Raw genomic sequence first — 24320 nt, forward strand, 5'->3', positions numbered from 1 at the left:
TTTAGGTTCACAGAAAAATGTAGCATAATCTTCCTCCACTGAAACTAGTGTAGATATATGTCATTATACATTTGTTTAAACCCATAGTGTGTACAGCACCCACACTGAATTCTAAGGTAAAATATGGACTTTGGGTGATAATGACGTGTCAATGTAGGTTCATCTGCTGTAAAAAATGTACCACTCTGGGTGTAGGATGTTGATGGGGGTTATGGATGTGTGGAGACAAGACATATATGAGATACCTCTGTTCCAAAACATAACTTTTAATGGCAGTGCTACACTGGTTAGATCTTCTCTGCTCACAGCAACCTCTTCACTGACGATATGTTCTTTCTGATTGCCCTTTAGTAAGCATCATAAATTGGCAACTCAGGGAATAAATCCAGTTAAAAGATATAATTCATTTGGCCTATACTATACCTTAAAAAAAAAAAAAGATTGACTGCATTTGTGTGGGACATGATCTCTTTAGTTAACGTTAGTTTCCTCTAGAAGCTATATAGTCTAACACGTGACCTAACTTAAAAGTTTGTCACCTGCCTAACCCCTGGTGACATATGAATTTATAATTAATGTTTCTGGGGCCTCCCTTTTATGTGTTAGGCAGATGATATGATAATAGTCAAGTTACCAAAATCCCTGTCACATGAAAACTAACTGAGTACTTTCACAAAACTCACCAGCTTTGTGAGGATGAAGCCACAGAATATTTTTGAAGAATAATTCTGAAGAGGTCTAAGAGATCTACAGATATATAAGAATTCTTAACAATATTTTGGAAGGAATCATGGATCACTGACACTCTAACAAATGCAGCGGACCATCTCTTCATGACAGTACCCATACACAAAACATTCTGCAGATAATTTCATGGAGTTTCTGAAACCCACCTGTACACCACTCCTGTGGTAAAGTGATTGATAGCCCCATTTAGGCTACATAGGATAGTAATTAAGAGAATGGACATTGAACTCATACAAACAAGATCTAAATCAAGCATTTTCTAGGTAAACAATGTGGAGTTAGTCATTCAACCTCTAAGCCTCTATTTTCTCATCTAAAAAATGACATTAATAATACCTACTCTACAAGGCTATTGTGATGGTTAAATGAGCAAATGTATGTAAAGAATGTAGCACAGTATCCTGACTTGTATAATTCAGTTGGTTCATAGACCAAAAGGTCATGGGTTCGATTCCCAGTCAGGGCGCATGTCTAGGTTAAGGGTTTGGTTCCCAGTCGGGGCTTATATGAGAGGCAACCAATCAATGTTTTTCTTTCACATTGATGTTTTTCTCCCTCTCTTTATCCCTCCTTTCCTCCCTATCTCTAATATCAATAAGCATTCCTTGTGTGAGGATTTTAAAAAGTCTAGCACAGTGCCTGGAATATCATAGTATTCTCAGCAAATGAAAACAGTTATTATTTAGTGATATTAGTCATCCTTCATAAGTGTTCAGTGGTGCTTACCTGGATTTCACACAAGGCTCATCAGAAATTCAACATGACTCTTCATATGTCTGCTTACATGTCAGTTTGAGAGATCACTTGTGACCTTTTTTTTTTTTTTTTTTTTTTTTTTATTTTGGTTTTTCAATTACAGTTATCCCCTTTTCCCCCAATTTCTCTCCCCCACCCAGCCCACCCCCTCTCCCGCAATCATATCCCTCCCCGTTGTCTATGTCCATGAGTCTTTTATACAGGCTCTTTAATTAAACCCTTCCCTTACTTATCCCCCTTCTCTCCCTCTCCCCTCCCCCCTATTGACTTCTATTCTGCTCTTTGTTCTATTTAGTTCCTTTGTTTGTGTTGTTCTTTAGTTTCCTGTATTAGGTGATATCATATGGTATTTTTCTTTCTTTGCCTGGCTTATTTCACTAAGCATAATTCTCTCTAGTTCCATCCATGTTGTTGCAAATGGCAGGAGTTCCTTCTTTCTTTCTGCTACATAGTATTCCATTGTGTAAATGTACCACAGTTTTTTGATCCACTCATCTACAGATGGGCACTTAGGTTGTTTCCAGCACTTAGCTATTGTAAACAGTGCTGCTATGAACATAGGAGTGCATAAGTTCTTTTGAATTGGTGTTTCAAGATTCTTCGGGTATAATCCTAGTAGTGGAGTCGCTGGTTCAAAAGGCAGTTCCATTTTTAATCTTTTGAGGTAATTCCATACTGTTCTCCATAGTGGCTGCACCAGTCTGCATTCCCACCAACAGTGCAGTAGGGTTCCCGTTTCTCCACATCCTCGCCAGCACTTGTTGCTTGTTGATTTGTTGATGATGGCCATTCTGACTGGTGTAAGGTGGTATCTCATTGTGGTTTTTATTTGCATCTCCCTGATGGCTAATGATGTTGAGCATTTTTTCATGTGTCTATGGACCTTCTGTATGTCCTCTTCGGAGAAGTGTTTGTTCAGGTCCCTTGCCCATTTTTTAATTGGGTTGTTTGTTTTCTTGATGTTGAGTCGTATCAGCTCTTTATATATTTTGGAAATCAGTCCCCTGTCTGTGATGTCATTGGCAAATATGTTTTCCCATATGGTTGGTTTCCTTTTCATTTTGCTGATGTTTTCTTTTGCTGAGCAGAAACTCTTCAGTTTGATGTAATCCCATTTATTTATTTTTTCCTTTATTTCTCTTGCTTTAGGAGATGTATCCGTGAAGAGATTGTTACGTGAGATATCTGATATTTTCTTGCCTATGTTTTCCTCTAGGACTTTTATGGTGTCACGGCTTACATTTAAGTCTTTGATCCATCTTGAGTTTATTCTCGTGTGTGGTGTAAGTTGGTGGTCTAGTTTCATTTTTTTGCAGGTCCCTATCCAGTTCTCCCAGCACCATTTGTTAAAGAGGCTCTTCTCACTCCATTTTATGTTCCTTCCTCCTTTATCAAAGATTAGTTGACCATAGAGGCCTGGGTTTATTTCTGGACTCTCTATTCTGTTCCACTGATCTATATGTCTGTTCTTATGCCAGTACCATACTGTTTTGATTACAGTGGCTTTGTAGTATTGTTTGATATCTGGTGTTGTGATTCCTCCTGCTGTGTTCTTCTGTCTCAAGATTGCTTTTGCTATTCGGGGTCTTTTTTGGTTCCATATGAATTTATGGAGTATTTGTTCTAGGTCTGTGAAATATGTCATTGGTATTTTAATAGGGATTGCATTGAATTTGTAAATTGCTTTGGGTAGTATGGCCATTTTGATGATGTTGATTCTTCCCATCCAAGAACATGGTATTTGCTTCCATTTATTTGTTTCTTCCTTAATTTCTTTCTTCAATGTTATATAATTTTCAGAGTACAGGTCTTTTATCTCTTTGGTTAAGTTTACTCCTAGGTACTTTATTTTTCTTGTTGCTATAGTAAATGGTATTTTCTTTTTTGTCTCTGTCTCTGCTATTTTATTGTTGGTGTACAGAAATGCCTTGGATTTCTGTATATTTATTTTGTACCCTGCGATTTTGCCAAATTCACTTATTATATTGAGTAGTCTTTTAGTGGAGTTTATAGGATTTTCTAGGTATACTATCATATCATCTGCATATAATGAAAGTTTCACTTCCTCTTTCCCAATTTGGATTCCTTTTATTTCTTTTTCTTGTCTGATTGCTGTGGCTAGGACTTCCAACACTATGTTGAAAAGGAGTGGAGAGAGTGGACAACCTTGTCTCGTTCCTGAGTTCAGGGGGAATGCTTTCAGTTTTTGTCCATTGAGTATGATGTTGGCCTCAGGCTTCTCATATATAGCCTTAATTATGTTAAGATATGCTCCCTTTATTCCCATTTTGCTGAGTGTTTTCATCATAAATGGGTGTTGAACTTTATCAAATGCTTTTTCTGCATCTATTGATATGATCATGTGATTTTTGTCTTTCATTCTGTTTAGGTGATGTATTATATTTATTGATTTGCGAATATTAAACCATCCTTGCATCCCTGGAATGAAGCCCACTTGATCATGATGTATGATCTTTTTGATGTGTTGCTGGATCCTGTTTGCCAATATTTTATTGAGGATTTTAGCATCGATGTTCATCAGTGATATTGGCCTGTAGTTTTCTTTCTTTGTTGTGTCTTGACCTGGTTTGGGGATTAGGATAATACTGGCTTCATAGAAAGAGTTTGGGATTTTCCCTTCTTCTTGGATTTTTTGGAACAGTTTGAGGAGGATAGGAGTTAGTTCTTCCCTGAATGTTTTGTAGAATTCGCCTGTGAAGCCATCCGGTCCAGGGCTTTTGTGTGCCGGGAGATTTTGGATTACTGTTTCAATTTCCTTCTTTGTTATTGGTCTGTTGAGACTTTCCACTTCTTCTTGATTCAGTTTTGGAAGGTTGTATGTTTCTAGAAATTTGTCCATTTCTTCTAGATTGTCAAATTTCTTGTCATACAGTTGTCTGAAGTAATTTCTAACTATCATTTGTATTTCTGAGGTATCAGTCGTGATTTCTCCTCTTTCATTTCTGATTTTGTTTATTTGGGTCTTCTCTCTTTTTTTCTTGATTAGACTGGCTAGAGGCTTGTCGATTTTGTTGATTTTTTCGAAGAACCAGCTCCTAGTTTCGTTGATCTTTTGGATTGTTTGTTTAGTCTCTATGTCATTTAGTTCTGCTCTGATCTTGATGATTTCATTCCTTCTTCTTGCCCTAGGCTTTGTTTGTTGTTGTTGTTCTAGTTCTTGTAGCATTGTGGTTAGGTTTTTTATTTGAGATTCTTCTAGCCTTTTCAGATATGCCTGTATTGCTATAAACTTCCCTCTCAGGACTGCTTTTGCTGTGTCCCACAGGTTTTGGGTTGTTGTGTGCTCATTATCATTAGTTTCTAGAAATTTCTTGATTGCTTCTTTGATGTCATTGTTAACCCATTCATTATTTAATAGCATGTTATTCAATCTCCATGAGTTTGGGTGTCTTTGATTTTTTCCTCTGAGGTTGATTTCTAGTTTCAAGGCATTGTGATCTGAAAAGATGCTTGATATGATTTCAATTTTCTTGAATTTGTTGAGGCTTGTTTTGTGACCTATCATGTGGTCTATCTTTGAAAATGTCCCATGTGCACTTGAAAAGAATGTATATTTTGCTTCTTTGGGGTGAAAAGTTCTATATATATCAGTTAGATCCATGTGGTTTAGTGTGTTGTTCAATGCCTGTATATCCTTGGTGTTTCTTTGCTTTGATGATCTGTCTATTGTTAATAATGGAGTGTTGAAGTCCCCTACTATGAGTGTGTTGTTGTTGATATCCTTTTTGTGGTCTTCTAGTATTTGCTTTATGTATTTGGGTGCTCCTATGTTGGGTGCATATTCACTTGTGACCTTTATCTCCCTAGTCCATCCCCCAAGTCTACACCGTAACACCCTGGACTTGCCCCCAAGTAGTGCTTATCTGAAGGCGTTGTAGCTGCCTGATTATTTGTCCATCTCCCATACCCATTTCTGAGCTCCTCAAAGGCAGTGCCATGTCTGTTTTATACTCCACTCTACTTTTAGTACCTAAAGCCTTGAGACATCAGAAGGAGCTGAAGAGAAATAAATGCTAAAAACTAGCCATATCTGTCTTTCAATCAGAATTCTTGGTTAGCTAGTCCACAAGTCTATTGTTCCTTATGATGCCTCTGAAGCCCTTTCAAGTACCTTCTGAGTCATGAAAGCAAAAACATTTCAGTCAATAAAATGTTTGTTTGAATGCTTAATCATTTTTAATTTGTATTTAAGTTCTTTGAAAATTGACCTTTACTGTTTAGAATATATACGTCTTTATTAACCAATATCTGATTAAATAACTCACACCGTTCACTAGTCAGGCAATGTTACAGTGAGTTTATTAGAGTCTCTTATTAAAGAAATTTGGTTCTCATTGTTAACTGCACAGTGAAATCATCTCAGCTGGTCATTAAGCTCTGCCTTCTTCCAGCCCTAGTGACACACAGATATTTGTAATCCCTCCAAGTTTTACAAGCTCCATTTAATGGCTGCCTAGCAAGAGAACTTAACAGGCTTATTGTGCAGAAGTAACTTGGCCCTTTCTGATCCCAGTGGGTAATTAAGTAGACAGTCATCAGACAGGTTGGAGAATGGACTTTTCTGCCTCGTGAAGAATTTCCATATACATCATGCATATGATACCAATCTTCAGAGAACTATAGTGCACATAAACAAAGAAAATATTTTAATTTCTCTTTGGTTTAATGGACACTTTATGATCAACAGCTAATGTCAGCTACACAATTCAGCACTCTCAGTATTGGAGATTCAGCTGATGCCATATTGTGCTCAGGACATGCCCTAAAAGTTTATTTTAACCATTTATCTCTGTCTCATAACATTAAAGAACAGATTGTGTCAAAAAAAAAAAGGAAAAGAAAAAGAAAACAGCATTTCAGCTATCTGGTTGCTAAGATTATAGAATGGAGAGAATTTTATGACTACTTTACAAAGCTTAAATTCTGAAAGAAGGTTCATTTTTAATATAGAAATAATAAAAATGTAGGTGGCCTCGCCAGCTGTAATTTTTACAAATTACAGAGGTGCCTTCTGCCAACATTTGAAATTGTCATTCTGCACAGCCAAAAACTCTGATCTTCACTGTTACCTAATTTGGGATTTTAGCTACTATTTCCAGGCTATTAACCAACACATCTGGACTCTCAGTGACCCCACATCAGGATGCCACTGCTGCTTCAGTACTGACCAGTGGCATCCTCTCCCCCAACAAGTGATAAATTTATTAGTTAACCACCTGGGCTGTCCCAGCATTAGGCAGTGGCCTCCTTAAAAATTACAGTAGTTATTCACTGGAGGATAATAAGACAAGGGAAGAAATCAAATAATTTTGCCTGTAATTTGCAGCTGTTTCATACAGACTTATGCTTCACACAGAAAAGAGCCTGCAGTTCAGATATTATATAACATCCTCTACTTTGCATAAGACATTGCGAATAATTTTGTTTTACAAGATGCACTTTATTTACGAGCAGGTCTCTCCATAGAAAGAGCTTGTTAGGGCTTAATGCTGATGAATGGAGACAGCGCCATTCACACTTCCAGGTTATGGTCTGTCAGTGCTTTCATTTTATGCACTAATTTACAAGGATTTATTTATTTCCTCGCAAATGTAAAAATGTGCTCCAAGCTAAACATGCTGCCTGGGCATCTCAGCCCAAGGTTTTCCTTGATGGAGGTGGTGGTGTTGGGGACTCAAGCTGTCATGTGTCATTCTTCCCACCTCCACCGCCACCCACCCTACCTACATCACTGCCTAAACTTGTGGTAATATCAAAGATCCTTTTTTTTTTTTTTTTTTTTTTTGCTTGCTCAGAAAAAAATGGATACTGTGAAAATATTAAACACTGGAAGCGGTTCTCTCAATGCAGTTTAATTCCTTTCTTATTGAAAGCGCTAATGAAAATGCTGTCAGTAAGCAGCACATCAATAGATGTGGCCATTGGAACAAATTAGGGCCACAGCATTGGGTACAACATTTTGGAAATCTGGGTACAACAATATCCCCCCAAATAAAAATCAATTGAATCTGCAGGTCGTGCTAGCCCCAGGTGGCTTTATGTGATCTGAAATCACTTACATCCCTATCTCTAAAGAATAAAGCTTAAAATATACTGGGCATGTGCCACCTCCTCCTACTCATTCCAACAGACAGTAATAGATCATACTGCATCATCAGCATCCCTGTGCTATACCAATATTCCTCATGGGAGTAAAACTGCCCCTCTAAAGGAATGGCAAAAATAATTCTCTTTCCTGCCTAGGATTAAATTTGGTTTTTAACCTCAGTGAAAATTAAATACCCCTTCATCCTCACCAGTGAGGAGTTTGTAAAACTAATTGTTTGGGAAGTGTGTGTGTGTGTGTGTGTGTGTGTAGGTTGTTTCATGTGTTGCTTGGTTGGTTCGTTGGTTGGCTGGTTAAGGAAAATGAGAGGAAACAAAAATATGTACATACAAAATATGCCCAGCGCTTTAATAAGCACCGCTTTAATAATCCCCTTTTCCTATTTCTTTTTCAACTCCAAATATAAGTGTAACCCAATCAAATTTAATTAAAGAGTCTCAAGGAAAAAGAAGTATTTTAGAATTTGGGCATTGATAAAAGAAGTTGCTACACAAATATGCAAAAGGAGAGTATCCTACAAACTATCAGCCAAATAAAGCCTGAAGACAATAGTGAGCACGTAATAAGCCTCATGTGTGAGATTCAGCGGACATGAACAGAGGAAGCAGTTCACAGTGTTTAGAAGTTCACAAAAATGGAAAGTGGAGAAACCACATAAACTCCAGGATCAATATAGACTTCACCCAGATGGGGATGATGAGTATTTAGTAAACAAGGAACAGAGTTGTCCTCCCTGGTGTCCGCATAACGATGTGGGACCTCTCCAAATACACTAGTTTCTGTAGGAATCCTCTTATTTCTCTTTACCTTTTGTGAATCTGATCCAATTTTAAGGGGATTAGATTCTCTAAGTGTACTACCTCCTAGTTAGAGGAATACATTCAGAGTATTCTTCTCAGTTTCACTTTCCGTGTACTTGGATTCTTTGGCCTTTGGCTGCCACAGAACTTGGCACAGTGATGTCCAGTATGTGTTCGGTAAAGAATTCATTATTTTTCACACTTTGAGCCCACCTACTCTCAGCTTTTCTCTCTCCAGACTTGAGTTTTGATCTTTCAGCACATCCTCTTATGATATCAGAAATTTAAATTTCACACTTAGTGATATTTATAAAGGTCACAGAAGGTGATCTCAAATTATAGGCCTGTCATAAACCAGACCAAATTCTAGGCATTCAAGAAGTGGATTTTACCCAAACACAAACAAAAATAAAATGCAAAGGTATCCCCTTGGTTCAGCCTCCGTTCAAATTTTCTGGAGATAAAAGAAATATGTTGTTATCCTTTGTCCTAACCCAATCTTAAAAGTCTTCTTGCAAATCTCTAAAAATGAAAAAGGGACTTACTGGCATGGAATTCCTCTGTTTGGACATGCTGGTTTCCTTGGAAAAACTCACCAAAACATAGGTGACTTGAGAGGCATTCCAGGAAAGTTAAAATGAATCTGTAACTTTTATAGATGTTAAGGATTAATACTTCATGAGGAACATTAGGATTAATCAAAGTACACCATAAAGCTGAGTCTTATATTAACCTCATGCCAATGATTTAGCTCATCTAACAGCAGTTTATTAAGTTGGGTTTATAAACTGTCTTTAGATGAGTTCACTCTTTGCCAGGAAAATTATCATGCACATGTGCATGCGCTAAAAGAACATGCCTGTTATCACAGATATTCTTAACTTTAACATACATTCTGAGTTTCACAAGGTCTGAATAAAGGAGAAGTGGGAAAAGACAAAAATTGTAGACTAGTTTAAAAGTAATGCCATGTGGTTATTTTCAAGAGCACTGTCAAAAGCACCAAGGGAAGCAGGAATTGAACCATATGTTCTTTATATGTGTCTGACACTTTTTAAATGTATTATTTCACATGATACTTACAACCTAGGCTTGAGTAACCAACTCATCCCAGTAGTCCTGTCCCAGTTTTAAAACTGAACGTGGCCTCAGCACCAAACAAACGAGGACATTCAGTCACCTTAACTAGGTAAGGCAGTCAAAGGTGTTCTGAAACCAATTTCCAGTATAGAGGAGACAGGTGTGAGTGGTTTCCCCCACATCACACACAAGCAATTATTGGACACCAGCTGGGTGTCCTACAATTAATAACACTCAATTCTGACACTGTCTACCTGCAGATAACATCAGGTTCCACCAGTCAAGGGTCAGTCCCACAGGCTCCCCTGCACTCCCCACTTCAGATACCAGTAGCAAGTCCAGGTTGTCACCTGTGCTTCTGACCAGCTGGGCTATAAATCAGAGGTTCCAACACCCACCAACTTGGGTTCTATTAACTTGCTGGAGCAACTCACAAAATTTACAGAAATTTTATTTCCTAGATCTCCAGTTTATTATAAAAGGCTATAACTCAGGAACAGCCAGATGGAAGAGATACATAGGACAGGATTTGGGGAAAGAGCACGGAGCTTCCACACGCTCTCAGTGAGCCACTCTCCCCAACTTGCCACATGTTCACACAACCAGGAAGCTCTCTGAGCCATGACCTTTAGGTTTTTATGGAGGCTTCATTACATAGACATAATTGGATTAAATCATTGGCCATTTGTGACTGAGCTCGATCTCCAACCCTCTAATCACATGATTGGCTCCACTGCCAACCAACCTGTACTTAGATGAGGTTCAAATCTAGCTCATTAACATGACAAAAGACAACCCTCCTCGCCCTTTCACCATTTAGACAATTCCAAGTTTTATGAGGTGCTGTCTTTTAGAAATGGGCTCAAAGACCACATATATATTTCTTATAACAAATCACAATATCATAGGCAGATAAACTTTTCCATATTTTACCAAATTTGGAGACAAATTTCTCCCTTGAAGTCACACATCAGCTATAAGTGGTATATTCAGTATTATAATCCTAGCCTTCTAACTGCTATTTTTATTTTATTTTTGAAGAAACTAGACTGTAGTTAACACAAAGAGTAAAAACTACTGTGAAAATTTTATTGGCTTTTTTTTCTAGAAGCTTAACCATTCCCTTTGTGACACCACAATTTTTCTCTCCAACTCCCCACCCCTTAGTAGATACTACAGATAAAACCCAGTCCAGTTTATCAGGATTACTACAAACTTTTTATTAACTGAGTGTGAATTGATAAAAATAATTTTAATGCTTTCCAAATCAGTTATTTCTAGTTCCACTATGAAAATAAGTAAGTAGCCTATGCATCAGCATCCTAAAAGAAATGTAATACTACCTCCTTTGTGTTTTTACATTTATCTTAAAGGGGTATTTTTATTTTCTGTTTGTGGAGTTAAGCAACTGTCAAGAGGATGGAAATGTAAAACTTAACAACACAAAATTATTAGGCCTGGCTTTATCTTCACGTTGCATTTTGTCATTTCTTCTCAATACACAAAGAAGGAAATGTGTGCCCGAACAGACCTCTCCTATTACTGTCTTATCTCCTCTGAGCAAAATTGAATCCATATGTCTTTAAAATGATTTTCCATTTCTATGGCTTTTTTCAAATTCCTGATCTTGGTGAAAATGTGACCCACTACCTCCTGATGCTCATTTGCTCTTTCCCAACAGGCATCACAGTTGATAGGCATGGATTCATTTACTTTGTGGACGGGACTATGATTCGGAGAATTGATGAGAATGCTGTGATCACCACTGTAATCGGCTCCAATGGTCTGACTTCCACGCAGCCACTGAGCTGTGACTCGGGAATGGACATCACTCAGGTAGGCGCGACTGGTTTTCAAGTGTTATCACCACTTGGCATCATGGAAATGAAGAACCATTTTGTCATACAGAAATTAGGTAAAAAGGAAGCCTGTGGAATGTGTTATAACATCAGATAGCAGAAGTTTCTCTCTGTGTCAGTTGCTTTTTTTTCCTCCTCAAAAAACCTCAGTTGGGAGAAAATGCCAAGTTTGGACTAGAGTAATGCTACGTGGAATGTTGGCATAGGAATTAAAGTCTCTCAAATTTGAATCAATTAGAGGACAAGGCCAATCTCATTTATTAAATGTGTTCCTAGATATGTAATTTTATTATTTTTAAATAATACAGTATCTCACATTTGGGAAAGTTCTGACTACTAAAGTCTTTATAGAAATCTTTTTAAATGAATATATGAGAATTACATGTTATTTATGTGTTTGTAATAGCTCTTTCTAGGGCATTTGAAAGTTTTCCTAAGTAAAAGCAACATTCCTTTGAGATCTATTTTATATGCATTTAAGAAAGCTTTATGCCAGTGAGAATAAAAGAGAAAATTCAGTATAGTTCTCATGTGAGTCCAAAATTCTGATTTTACTGCAATTCTACAAAATCAGGATTAGACATGTTGAGAGATTATAGAGCATACAACACAGTCTCAGCACTCTGTGAATGACTTTCTTAGTCTTCAGACACAAAAGCTTGGTTGGTACTTAAAATGAGGGAAATAGACTAGACATTCCCAGAGGGCCCTTTAAGCTCTAATACCACATGAATCTGCGACTCTGATGAAGTAGATTATTAGATAATATTTTCAAATGAATTAGAGTAGTCGTTCTCAACCTTCCTAATGCCGTGACCCTTTAATATAGTTCCTCATGTTGTGGTGACCCCCAACCATAAAATTATTTTCGTTGCTATTTCATAACTGTAATTTTGCTACTGTTATAAATCATAATGTAAATATCTGATATGCAGGCTGTATTTTCATTGTTACAAATTGAACATAATTAAAGCATAGTGATTAATCACAAAAACAATATGTAAATATATATGTGTTTTCCAATGGTCTTAGGCGACCCCTGGGAAAGGGTCGTTCGGCCCCCAAAGGGGTCATGACCCACAGGTTGAGAACCACTGAATTAGAGTAAAAATTGAGAATTTTAAGATTTATTAGTATATCAGAGAGGATGGGTTTTTTTTTAAGATTTTATTTATTTATTTTATTATGCTTTATTGATTATGCTGTTACAGTTGTCCCAATTTCTTTTCCCTTTGTTCCCCTCCACCCAGTGACCCCCTCCCTCCAGTCGTCCCCCCCATTAGTCCATGCCAATTGGTTCTGCATATAGTTCTTCTCAACATCTTCCTGTCTACTCCACTCCCTCCTACTATGCTTAATTCCTGTACCATCCCCTCCTTTCCCACCTTCCCCCTCCCTGCTGACCTCCCCCCATAATGTTCCCCATACCTATAATTCTTTTCCCACTCTCGTTGCCTACTTAGTTTGCCTCTCTTTCGATTCCCTAGCTTCTGTTGTTGGTTGTTGTGATACAGTTTTCATTTCAATGTTCATAGCTTTGATCCTCTTTCTCCTAACAAGTCCCTTTAACATTTCACATAACAGTGGTTTGGATTTGATGAACTCCTTCAGTTTTACTTTGTCCTGGAAGCACTTTCTCTGCCCTTCTATTCTGAATGACAGCTTCATTGGATAGAGTAATTGTGGTTGTAGGTTTTTGCTTTTCATTCCTTTGAATATTTCTTGCCAGTCCCTTCTTGCCTGCAAAGTTTCTTTTGAGAAATCAGCTGATAGTCTTATTGGGACCTCTTTGTATGTAATTCTCTTCTTCCCTCTTGCTGCTTTTAAGATTCTCCCTTTATTCTTAATTTTTGACGTTTTTATTATAATGTGTCTTGGTGTGGTTCTCCGTGGGTCCATTTGCTTTGGAACTCTCTGTGCTTCCTGTACCTATAAGTCTATTTCCTTCCCCAAGTTAGGGAAGTTCTGCTTCATTATTTTTTCACATAGTTTTTCAATTTCTAGTTCTTCTTCTTCACCTTCTGGCAACCCTATGATTCAGATGTTTGCCTGCTTACAGCTGTCCCATAGGTTTCTGAGCCTCTCCTCATTTTCCTCACTTTTTGTTTCCTCTTTCTGCACTGGTTGAGTGTTTGTTCCTTCCCTATGTTCTGATTTGTTGGTTTGATCCCTGATTTTCTTTCCTTCACCACTAGTTTTGTATGTGTGTTTGTTCATTTCAGTAGGACTAGCCTTCATTCCTTCCCCGTTTTAAGATCTGCTGTTAGGTCTGTAAGCATTTTTATAACCAAAGCTCTGAACTGTGCCTCAGTAATATTTCCTATCTGCTGCTTCATTAGATTAGATATTTGCTGTCTGTTCAGCTGCGTCACCGGGATCTCTATCATGATCTGTGCCATCCTGACAGTTTTGTGTTTACCTTTGCTTCCTGGGCAGGGCTGTTACACCTACTACACTATAGGGGGCAGAATCCCGTGCACTCGCCACAACCAGGTGACCCTTCTCACCAGGCTGTGGCATCTTCTGTGTGGGTGGGAGTCCAAGACGGTTTCCTGCCATTCATTCTCCACTGAGAAACCAGGAGCCTCCTCCTTCGTCCCTACCCACTCCAGGCCTCACAGTCCAAGGCAATAGGGATCTGCCTTCCTGGGCATTGGAACTGCAAGCTGATGGATCTGGTCTGCAGCTAGGGGTGTTCCCCAGGTGCTTTTCACCTCCCCTTAAATATAGGTGTCTGTGCTTACTGCCATCCCACTGCCATTGCCACAGCTGCTGCCGCCAGCACAGCTTGACCTCTCCACCCCGGCTTCATCCCTCCTTCCCGTCCAGACAAGCACCACTTCTTTATAACTTCATACGTTAGACTTACATTTATTTTCTGCAACTTCCGGTTATTTCTGGTTTTGCGGTAGTTGTATTCCTTCTTAGTTGTGCAGGGAGATGGAGCGTGTCAGTCTATGCCTCCATTTTGGTGTGTTTACCTCTGTGTTTTAGGTAGAGCTGTCACTCCTGTTACATTGTAAGGGGCGGAGCCTTAGAAATTCGTCAGTACAGGGCGACCTGTTTCACCACGTTGTGGTTTTGTATGTGAGGGAGGCGTCTGAGAAGGAACAATGCTGCTTGCCCAGCACTCACCCCTTTTCCAGGCACTTCTCCCACTTCCATATGGGACTGTGCCTCTCTGGCTGCTGCCTGGCTGTTTTTCCCAGAGTGGATGGGTCTGTGAACATTCTAGGACTGTGGGGGCCCTTTAAACAAGCAGACTCTGCTGAGAGACCAGCAGTTTCTGCCTCTGCCCCAACTTCCACTGGTTTGCACAGTCAAAAGCAATGAGGCTTGATTTTTCCCAGTGCTGGTACCAGGAGCTCCATGGTCTGGTGAGGAGCTGGGAATACTCCCCAGGTGTCCCTCCCAACTTTTTAAAACATGTAACTGTGCTTTCCGCCGGCCTGTTGCTGCCGCCGCTACTACTACCACCACCACCACACCACGTCCTCTCCACCCCAGCTCCGCTCCTCCTACCTGTCTGGATGAGTATTTCTTCTTTATATTTTATTTGTTGAACTACCATACAGTTTGATTTTCTGGAACTTATGGTTGTCTCTAGTTTTTAGGTAGTTGTATTCCTTCTTAGTTGTGGAGGAAGACACAGCATGTCTGTCTATGCCTCCATCTTGGCCGGAAGCCTTCAAGAGGATGGTTTCGACAGCAAGTGATAAAACACCTATCCAAAAGTTGTTTAAGCAATAAATCTTCATTATTGCACACAGAGGTGACCAGAGGTAGGCAAAGATGCAATTAGATTTTCTTCTTGTGTCACAATGGCCAGAATCAAGTCACATGCCCATGCCATCATTAGTCACTGGCAAAGGGGAAATGAGATCTCCAAAATGGATTCAAACCCTCTGGAACTGGGTCACCACTTCTGAATATATGCTATTAATACCTGATTCTTGAACCAAAATCAGGGTTCTGTTAGCAAGTAATGAAGGATTGCTCTTGGGTAGGCAGCCAGCAATATCCTCCACAGTTAGGATATTCCTATTGCTTCATTATTCATGCCACCCGAAACCTAGCATGACAAGGAAAAGAAAGTGCACATATCACCCACCCAGACACCTTCTTTGTCATTAGCTCTAATTTCCCCTCCCATCTCCATCCCCCATGCATACACATCTCTATAAAACACTAGAAATGTGCCTATTTGGGGGTTTCTTCTCTACGTGCCCCGGCCTTACCCCAGAAACTCAGAAAATAATCAAATAACATAAAGTCAACTATAAAAATAAAGTGGGACTTGGGAGGCCTGGAAAACAGACAAAATGAATGAACAATTCTTAAGAGAGATTTGAGTGGATCAGGCTATCAAGTCTTAGAGAAATCTAACTTTCTATGATGCAAAATCCCACAGACAGAAGGCAAGGAAAAGGAGCATTATTTATGGCTGTAAGAAGAGTGTGAATGTATTTATATGGATGGGGGGGATAAAGGAGAGAAGATGCACAGATATGATTCACTTGTGGGATATTATTAACTTAAAATAACACACTTAGGATTGCAATCAATCAACTCTAAACAACTTATCTGTTTCTGTGTGGGAAAGTTATGCTGAAAAGAGAATTCTTCATCTAAATTCTTCATCTAAAAATCACCATGAAGAGGTTCTTTTTCACATGACACTTTGCAAGCCATAACTGCCACCATAAAAGTGGCCTCATCCTTTTCAGGGTGAGATGCATAGTGCAACCAATTGAAAAGGGGCCCTGGCAACCAGGAGACAGAATCATTTTTCCTACAAAATTTCATTCCAAGCCTCAGTTTCCCTGATACCCCCATCCCTTTTCCTTACACAAAAGATTTAGAAAAACAGTCCTGGCTGGTGTGGTTCAGTGGACTGAGTGCTGGCCTATGAATCAAAGGGTCGCCAGTTTGATTCCCAATCAGAGCACATGCCTGGGTTACAGGCCAGGTCCCCAGTTGAGAGCTGATGGATATATCTCTCGCACATCGATGTTTCTTTCTCTCTCTTTCTCCCACCCTTCTCCTCTCTGTAAAAATAAATAAAATAAAATAAATTTATTTTAAAAGATTTAGAAAAATAATAACTTGGAGAGATGTTGGCAGGAGAGAAAAGCTTAATGTCCAAATTATTTGGCAGCTTTCTCTGCTGCTGTCCATCACTCCCTGTCCTGGACTTAAAGTCCCCTAAAAAGTAACTAGATTTTTTTCTCTTAGGCTAACAGAGAGCTCTGAGTCCATACTGATCTCTACCTCCCTGTCCTGATGATAACCCTCCACCTTCATTAGGGACTTGCTTGTCGCAGCTCCATTCCCTCAGCCTGGCATTACCTTTGCTGATCCAAGTCCCATTCCCCGCCCTCCTCACACTTCATCTCTTCCGTGGGAATCTTCCCTGATGGTTCTAGTCCTCACTCTTGTCTCATTCCCTTACTGAAAGTTAAGATCACCACATTTAATATGTAGTCTGTTCTCTGTTACCCAACTGTGTATCCAACTAGTCTCTCAAGGTAGCCTGCATGTTCTTTAGATGTGCATATAAGTGCTCAGCAGGTACAGTTAACATACATATTGATACCAAAAGGACACTATAGTGCAAAGACTGTGGAGAAGTAGTGAGAGGTGAAGCTAGAGAGCTAAGTGGAGAGCATATGGTGAAAGACCTTGCAAGTATGATTGACTTTCAGTTTTACCCAGTGGACAATAGGGAACCAATAATAGCATTAATCAGGGAAATGCATTTTTTAAATAATATTAAGCATGGAAATGCATTTTTCAAAGATCATTCTAGCTATAATATAGAGAATCACGTGGAAGAAAATAATGTTGGAGGCTGAGGGATCACTTAAGAGGCAGTTGAAGTAATATAGGTGTGACAGGGACAAAACATATCAATATATAAATGATTAGCACGTTTTCAAGAGACTTCCCTACAAATTAAATTGCTTTCCAATGTTTCAGGTTTCTTGGCAGTGGAGCGGGGGGTGGAGGGGCATGGATATTCAAATGATAGTCTTTGGGATACAGTTCTGTGATGGTACTGATCATGAAGCTTCTCAGCTTAGTGTGGGTGATAATGGTCAAACCTAAAGAATCAACAGTATGGATTAAGAAGGCTAGAAATATTGGTGAAATGTTGGAACTAAAATCAAAGAACTTGTTTACTGACTTAATTTTTGAATAATGTAACTAGGTATCTGGTGGTGTCATTCCCTGATGAGAGAAGGAAAACTCTGATTCCAAAAAACCTCCGCTGCCTTGCAGCATACCTCTTCAGGGGAAAGGCTAAGGGAGTAAACCCCGACAGAAAATCCGGAGCCGGAGTCCCTAAGGCGGTTTGACGTTGTAGTCAACACCGGCAACTCCTGCGGCGCACCTGAAGCCAAGCTGTATTGACTCCGTCTTTCCCTTGGACCCTTCAGCTGCGAAGAGAGGGGGGGTCTGCTGCATGGGCAACAGCAGACCCTCCATATCACCCTGCCCAGGCTCTGTAGCTTCAGCTTCACTGGAGAGGACACTCCAGCGTCATCGCAAGATGTCGATTCAACACGGGAGGAGACAGATACCGTGTCACTCCCGAGTCGGACTGCACAGCCATTCTCGGTGGTGCAGATAGACTCTTAAGAAGCTACACCATCGTCTCTCGAGACGGACGGCTGCCGCCGCCGCATTCCCTGAAAGGAAGGATTAAAGAGAAGGAGAAGCAAGTTTGGTTGAGGGTTGGATAATGGAGTCAGTTTGGGGCATGTTAAGTATGAAGTGCCCATGTGCATTCAGGTAAATGTTGATATATCTGGGAGGACATTCAATAGTGGTCTATAAAACTCAAGGACTAAGATGGAGATAAGATTTGGGATTATCCGTTTACACCTGATAATGACAAATAAAGGAGTGAATGAGATTTTTCCAGGGAGGCTACGTAGCATAAAAAAAAAAGAGAAAGCTTGAGGCCATACTCCTAGGGTTGGTGAACACACAATACAGTGCACAGACAATGTGTTGTAGAATTGTGCACCTGAAACCTGTATGATTTTGTTAACCAGTGCCACCCCCCCCCCCGCCCCAGTAATAAAAAAGTAAGAGCCAACTCCTAGGAATACTGGTATTCAAGAGAAGGCTGGGAAATGGGAGTCTGCAGAGGAGATTGAAAGGAAGAGACCTGACAGGTAGGAGGGAAACCAGGAATGTGTGTGGTTAAAGAAGCCAAGGGGGGCAATCTTTGAAAAGGAAGGGAACGGTTAATATACAGTGCTGCTTAGAGGTCACATAAAATAAGGTGGTTTTTAAAGAAGCCATGGAGTTTGGCAGCATTCATGACTCTGGTAAGAGTACCTTTGGTTCAGTGCTAATTAATTGGAGTCATATTGCAGTGGTAGAGTAGGAGGTGAGGAAAGGGAGAAAGTGAAAATAGATCGCTCTTTTGAGATATTTGTCTGGGAAGGGGAGGTTTTGGCGCTGAAGCATATCAGTATCCACATGTGGCACAGGTGGACAAAAGATGGAGAACACTGAATGAAATCAGATGGGTGAGTGGACAGAGTGCCAGAAGCCAATGTGTAATGCATCCTCCCAGCCTATATGGCCAGGGTTTCCCCTGTCTGTGTAGACAACTGTAGCAGATTGGGGACCCAAGTCTCCCATGACTGTACTTAAAACCATGGACTGTCATCAGCTAGAGGGAAGAAAGCTGAGTAGGGAGCTGCATAACACCTTCCAAAAACAAAGCCCCTGTTGTTTATAGTGGTACTTACCTTGATCCGGCTGAGCTTACAGTGTGCTCAGTTTCATATATCAGTAAATCAAAAATATTGATGGGTGAGGGTGGAGACAGATGTCTAAATGAGAGCACACAGATTCTGCTGACAGGAACAGATAGGAGAGGAAAGAGAAGCCTTGGCTATAGCACAAAGCCTTGAGTCAGACCTTATGAAGAGCTTACTGATTCTACGGCTATGTGGCAGCATCATACATTATCACAAGATCTTACAGAGTCCCCACCTTTTGAAACTTTGAAAGCAAATGTTGGTTGGCAGTAATCTAGGAATGTTTGAAATACAAGCCTCTCTGGAGTCAGGGTCATGGATCAGCTGTTTTCTCCAGGTCCTTTTCAACTCCATAAAGGCTTCTCTACAGAAATATAATGCAGTTCCTAAAGTTCTTTCTTATTTCTCCTGCATTTCAAAACCAAAAGGTCCCCAACAAGGGAAGCTGTGAAGTGAGATGGACAACCTTCTTCTTTCTCTTGCTTGCTTTTGTCTTCCATACTTTTCTGCAGCAACCCTGAGCCCCAGGGAGAGTCAGTCCTCAATCATCTGCTCTAATCTTCAGCATATCCTGATGTTCTCACTACAGTAATTCTTATAGTAACTGCTGCCACTTACTAAGAGCTTACTATGTGCCAGGAACTATGCGAAGCATCTTTTTCACATTTTATCTACACAATCCAACCACCCTTGAGAAGTATAATTACCCCTACCTGAAGAGGAGAAAACTGGTAGTCAGGAAGATTATGTACAGTACTGTACTATGACCATGGAGTTACTAAGTGATACAGCCAAGATTCGAGCACAAGCTTTCTGACCCCAGTGTGCATTTTTCCAATCTCAATATTTTCAAGAACGATTGATGATCAAATATCATTTTATTTAGTGGGTGACAAAAGCAGTGTTGTTTGGTTGAGAAATATGCTGCTTATTCCCAGAATATGTGTTCAGTGGCACTTAGGAAATAGTTTAATAAAATCTAATCATGTCAAGAAATGAAAGTTACTTTAACAATAAAATCAGCCATTTGTTCAAAATCAATATCTTTTTTTTTTATTTACTGAAATGTGAAACTGAACTCTCTGTATAAACTCTGAAGCATAACTTCCCTTTGTAAGCACTGCTATAAACGACCAGGCCTTTCACTTCAGGAGATGAGCTGATTATGAAGAGATTGGGCTCTTTATGTCCACTGCTGCTTTTGAATCATCCTGCTCTGGTAACTCACTTCCATCTCATGCCTGACTAGAATGGAATTGGGAGTTAAACCAATTTTCTTGGTGTTATAGCAGGTTTGAGGATTGATTTACTCCTTGGAGTCAGCCTAGTGTGCTCCCCCAGATCAGCCCAATAGCAGATCTATAAACAACAGAAACCTTCTGCATGACAGATTATCCTCTTGACCCACTGTTCCTAAGGTACTCACTCTGAGGGGTTTGTCTGGAGTATCCGATACACCACCAGTCCTCCATAAATGCTTATTGGATCATTTATGCATCCCCAGTGGTGCCCCAAACACCCATTCGTCAGATGGGTCTAACAGGTGGAGGAAGGCATCACCCATGTTATGGAAGAAGCACAGTAACTGGTTCTTTAGAGGAGCAAACTTTGGCCCCATGCATTTAATCTATTGAGCTTGTTAGTCTACTAGAAATCCTACTCCTCTACCCAATCATTTGATGCTGGACTTCCCTCCAGAATATTCTCCTCATGTAGTAACAGTCCAACTTCTACCTCAAATACCTCTTGTGATAGGGAACTCACCACCTCACTGAAGCAGCTCATTCCATCTTCAAATGCTTCTGACTGATGTAAAGCTCTTTTGGGATCCCTTAAATTTTTTCATCTTCTTTAATTTTCACCATTTAGTCTTACTGCAACTCTTCAGGTCCTGTGTTATGAATTTAATCTGTTTTCTATGAAATAAATATATTAGTGAACCAAATACTATCCTGGGTACTTTCATATATGTTATCTTATTTAATCCTCCTGAAAAGTCCTCAAGGTATTATGTTCCCCTATTTGTAAGAAACATGAAAAACAAGGCTCGGAGAGGTTGACTAGTTTCATCAAGGTCACACAGTTGAAATTTGAACCTGGTCAACCTGATGCTGAAATCCACATTCCCCACCACCACACCGGACTACTATATCAAAGTGCCTCCTCCACATGGCAGCTGTTTCAATGTATGTAAACAACTCTCAGGCTTCCGAAGTTACATCCGTAATTCATTTCGCTGTACCTCACTTGGAATGGTTTTGACTTTCTCCACCATTCTCCTCACTGTTCTCTGTACCTGTTCCCATTACATCTCTTAGAAACATGTTCCATCCATATCTCTTTGAAAATGAGGCTTCCAGAAATGAATAACATAATCCAGATGTGTTCTGATTAATTCAGAGGTACAGTGGGGACTGTCACAACCCTCTTTTTGTATTCTCTGTCTCTGTTAATTTTGCCTGGTGGTTTACAAAAGGATTTTGCCAAAGAACGTTTACTTCAAACAATTATAAAACTGTTGCAAGCAGCAGTTTCAAATAAGAAGCAGCCTAGAACCTTTCCTATTCAGGCTTACTCCCACCCAGTGGTAGTTTGCACAGCAACCCCCAAGGTACTTTTGCAAAATGATAAGGAAATAAAGAGCACAGGTTAAGAAACCACAGGTAAAGTTGAATTGGATTTTTGGATACTTTTGACATAGTTACAGAGGACTAAAAATTCCTATGTCCCTCAACCCCATCTCCTCATCTTCTACTTGCACACTTGGTTATCTGTATCATAGTGTGGGATATTACATTTCTCTGTATTCAATTCCATCTTATTAGATTCAGCCCATACTTTGCATTCTTCAGCTATTATAAAATATCTTCACTATCCTCCCAGCCTTATGCCACTATGGATTTGATGCATGCTTTCTATGTCTTCATCCATGATAAAATTGATGGACAGATAGACCCAGATAAAATTGTGGCACCACTAGACTAGCTATCTGTTACATTATGAACACATGTGTTTGAACTATCACCTATGTGTTGTGATTCATAATGGATCAGGAAATCAACATAATAACCTATGACCAGATTTTTTTAAAATAAGCAAAATAAAAAAAAATCATGTGTAGTAGGGTTAAGTAAGTACTGTTTCATGAAACTTTCATTTCAATTGTATATCCTAAATAACGGTTTAAAATACATCTTACTTATGTTCACAGTCAAAACGAGTTTGAAAGCCACCACCCTCACTGATAATTCCCTCACTTATCCACAAAAGTATAATGAAAAAATCTTACTAGGTTGCTAATTTTGTTTAAAGGGAAGTAACAATCTCTTGACATAGTTTGTTTCTAGTCATAGGATTCCTAACCACCACTTCCTTGTCTAAGAACTAAGAGAGAACTGTTTAACAACAACTTTGAGGGGCTTCTCCAAATCAATGCCAGGTTCCCTGCATGCAGTTAGTGGAGCACATCTTCTGATTCTTCTTGAAGTCAAAACTATATTTAACCCTCTTTAATCTTCTAGCACATCTTCTACTGCTCATTGTTTCTCAAAAATCACCAGAATGTGTTCTGAAACCCCATTTGCAAATTCTCTGTAAGAGGTAATGATTCCTGTCCAGGAAACTTAAACTCCCATTTAAAGAAGTTAGCTGCTCTTTTGTAGTCTCTTCACCTGTCTTAAACTTTGGTAACTTTGAATCAATGTTCTTTGTGGTCATTCTTCTTAAACAGAGAATACAAAACTTCTCCCTTTCATCCACCAACATATTCCACCTGCCCCAAGCAGCAGACCTCTGCCTTCCCTGGTGGTCTTCTGCTTTCTACATAATTGAAAAAGCCATTATCTATTGTCTTTAAATTTTTTGCAAGCTTCATATAAACTAACCAAAACTGGGTAGAAGAAGAAATACAAAATCTACTCGTCAGTTCCACTTTATCAAGTGGATTCAGCATTCTCTGTTGTTTTGAAAAAAATCTATATAGTAACATCCAGGCATGAAAAGTTACAGCAATTAGGGGAGAAAGAGAAGAAAAGAAACAGTAGTTTTAGAATAAGAAAGGCACCTTCTTTTGCCTTTCCTAAAACTCTTGCCTAATGTCTCTCATTGTCTCTTCCTCTCTCCACTGCCAATCATTTCATATCTACAGAATGTCCTCCATCACCCTGAGTGATACAGATGATATTCACACTCAAGTTCTTCAGGAGTTACTTGCCTTTCTTTGTGCACTTCCATCACTCTCCCATGTGCACAATGAAAGAGGACAGAATTAGATCTTTCTTTCTTTTTTTTTTTAATTTTATTTTTTGGTTATTCAATTACAGTTTTCCCATTTTTCCCCTTTTGCTCCCCCCTCCCAGCCCATCCCTTCTCCCACAATTATATCCCTCCCCGTTGTCCATGTCCATGAGTCATTCATATATGTTCCTTGACTAGACCCTTCCCTTACTTATCCTCCTTTACTCCCTCCCCCCTCCCCGCTATTGACTACTATTCTAGTCTTTGCCTATTTAGTTCGTTTATTTGTGTTGCTCTTTAGTTTCCTGTATTGGGTGATATCATATGGTATTTTGCTTTCTTTGCCTGGCTTATTTCACTAAGCATAATTCTCTCTAGTTCCATCCATGTTGTCGCAAATGACAGGAGTTCCTTCTTTCTTTCTGCTACATAGTATACCATTGTGTAGATGTACCACCGTTTTTTGATCCACTCATCTACAGACGGGCACCTAGGCTGTTTCCAGCACTTAGCTATTGTAAACAGGGCTGCTATGAACATAGGGGTGCATAAGTTTTTTTGAATTAGGGTTTTAGGATTTTTTCGGGTATAATCCTAGCAGTGGAATCACTGGTTCAAATGGCAGTTCCATTTTTAGTTTTTTGAGGTAATTCCATACTGTTTTCCATAGTGGCTGCACCAGTCTGCATTCCCACCAACAGTGCAGTAGGGTTCCCGTTTCTCCACATCGTCACCAGCATTTGTTGTTGGTTGATTTGTTGATGATGGCCATTCTGACAGGTGTAAGGTGGTATCTCATTGTGGTTTTTACTTCCATCTCTCTGATGGCCAATGATGTTGAGCATTTTTTCATGTGCCTATGGACCTTTTGTATGTCCTCTTCGGAGAAGTGTTTGTTCAGGTCCTTTGCCTATTTCTTAATTGGGTTGTTTGT

At 39.6% G+C, this 24320-nt stretch overlaps 1 protein-coding gene across 5 annotated transcripts in view; it reads left to right on the top strand.

The window, feature by feature from the left end:
* TENM1 (teneurin transmembrane protein 1) overlaps positions 1-24320 on the top strand; it is a 730204-nt gene that overhangs the window by 622244 nt on the left and 83640 nt on the right. For all 5 annotated transcript variants that reach the window (XM_090265126.1, XM_090265127.1, XM_090265128.1 and 2 more), the window contains one exon: positions 11192-11346. In XM_090265126.1, the coding sequence (XP_090121252.1) occupies positions 11192-11346 (155 nt within the window). The remainder of the gene's footprint in view (positions 1-11191; positions 11347-24320) is intronic.

Source organism: Furipterus horrens, unplaced genomic scaffold (genome assembly GCF_987537825.1).
Source record: "Furipterus horrens unplaced genomic scaffold, mFurHor1.1.pri manual_scaffold_17, whole genome shotgun sequence".
Lineage (NCBI taxonomy): Eukaryota > Metazoa > Chordata > Mammalia > Chiroptera > Furipteridae > Furipterus > Furipterus horrens.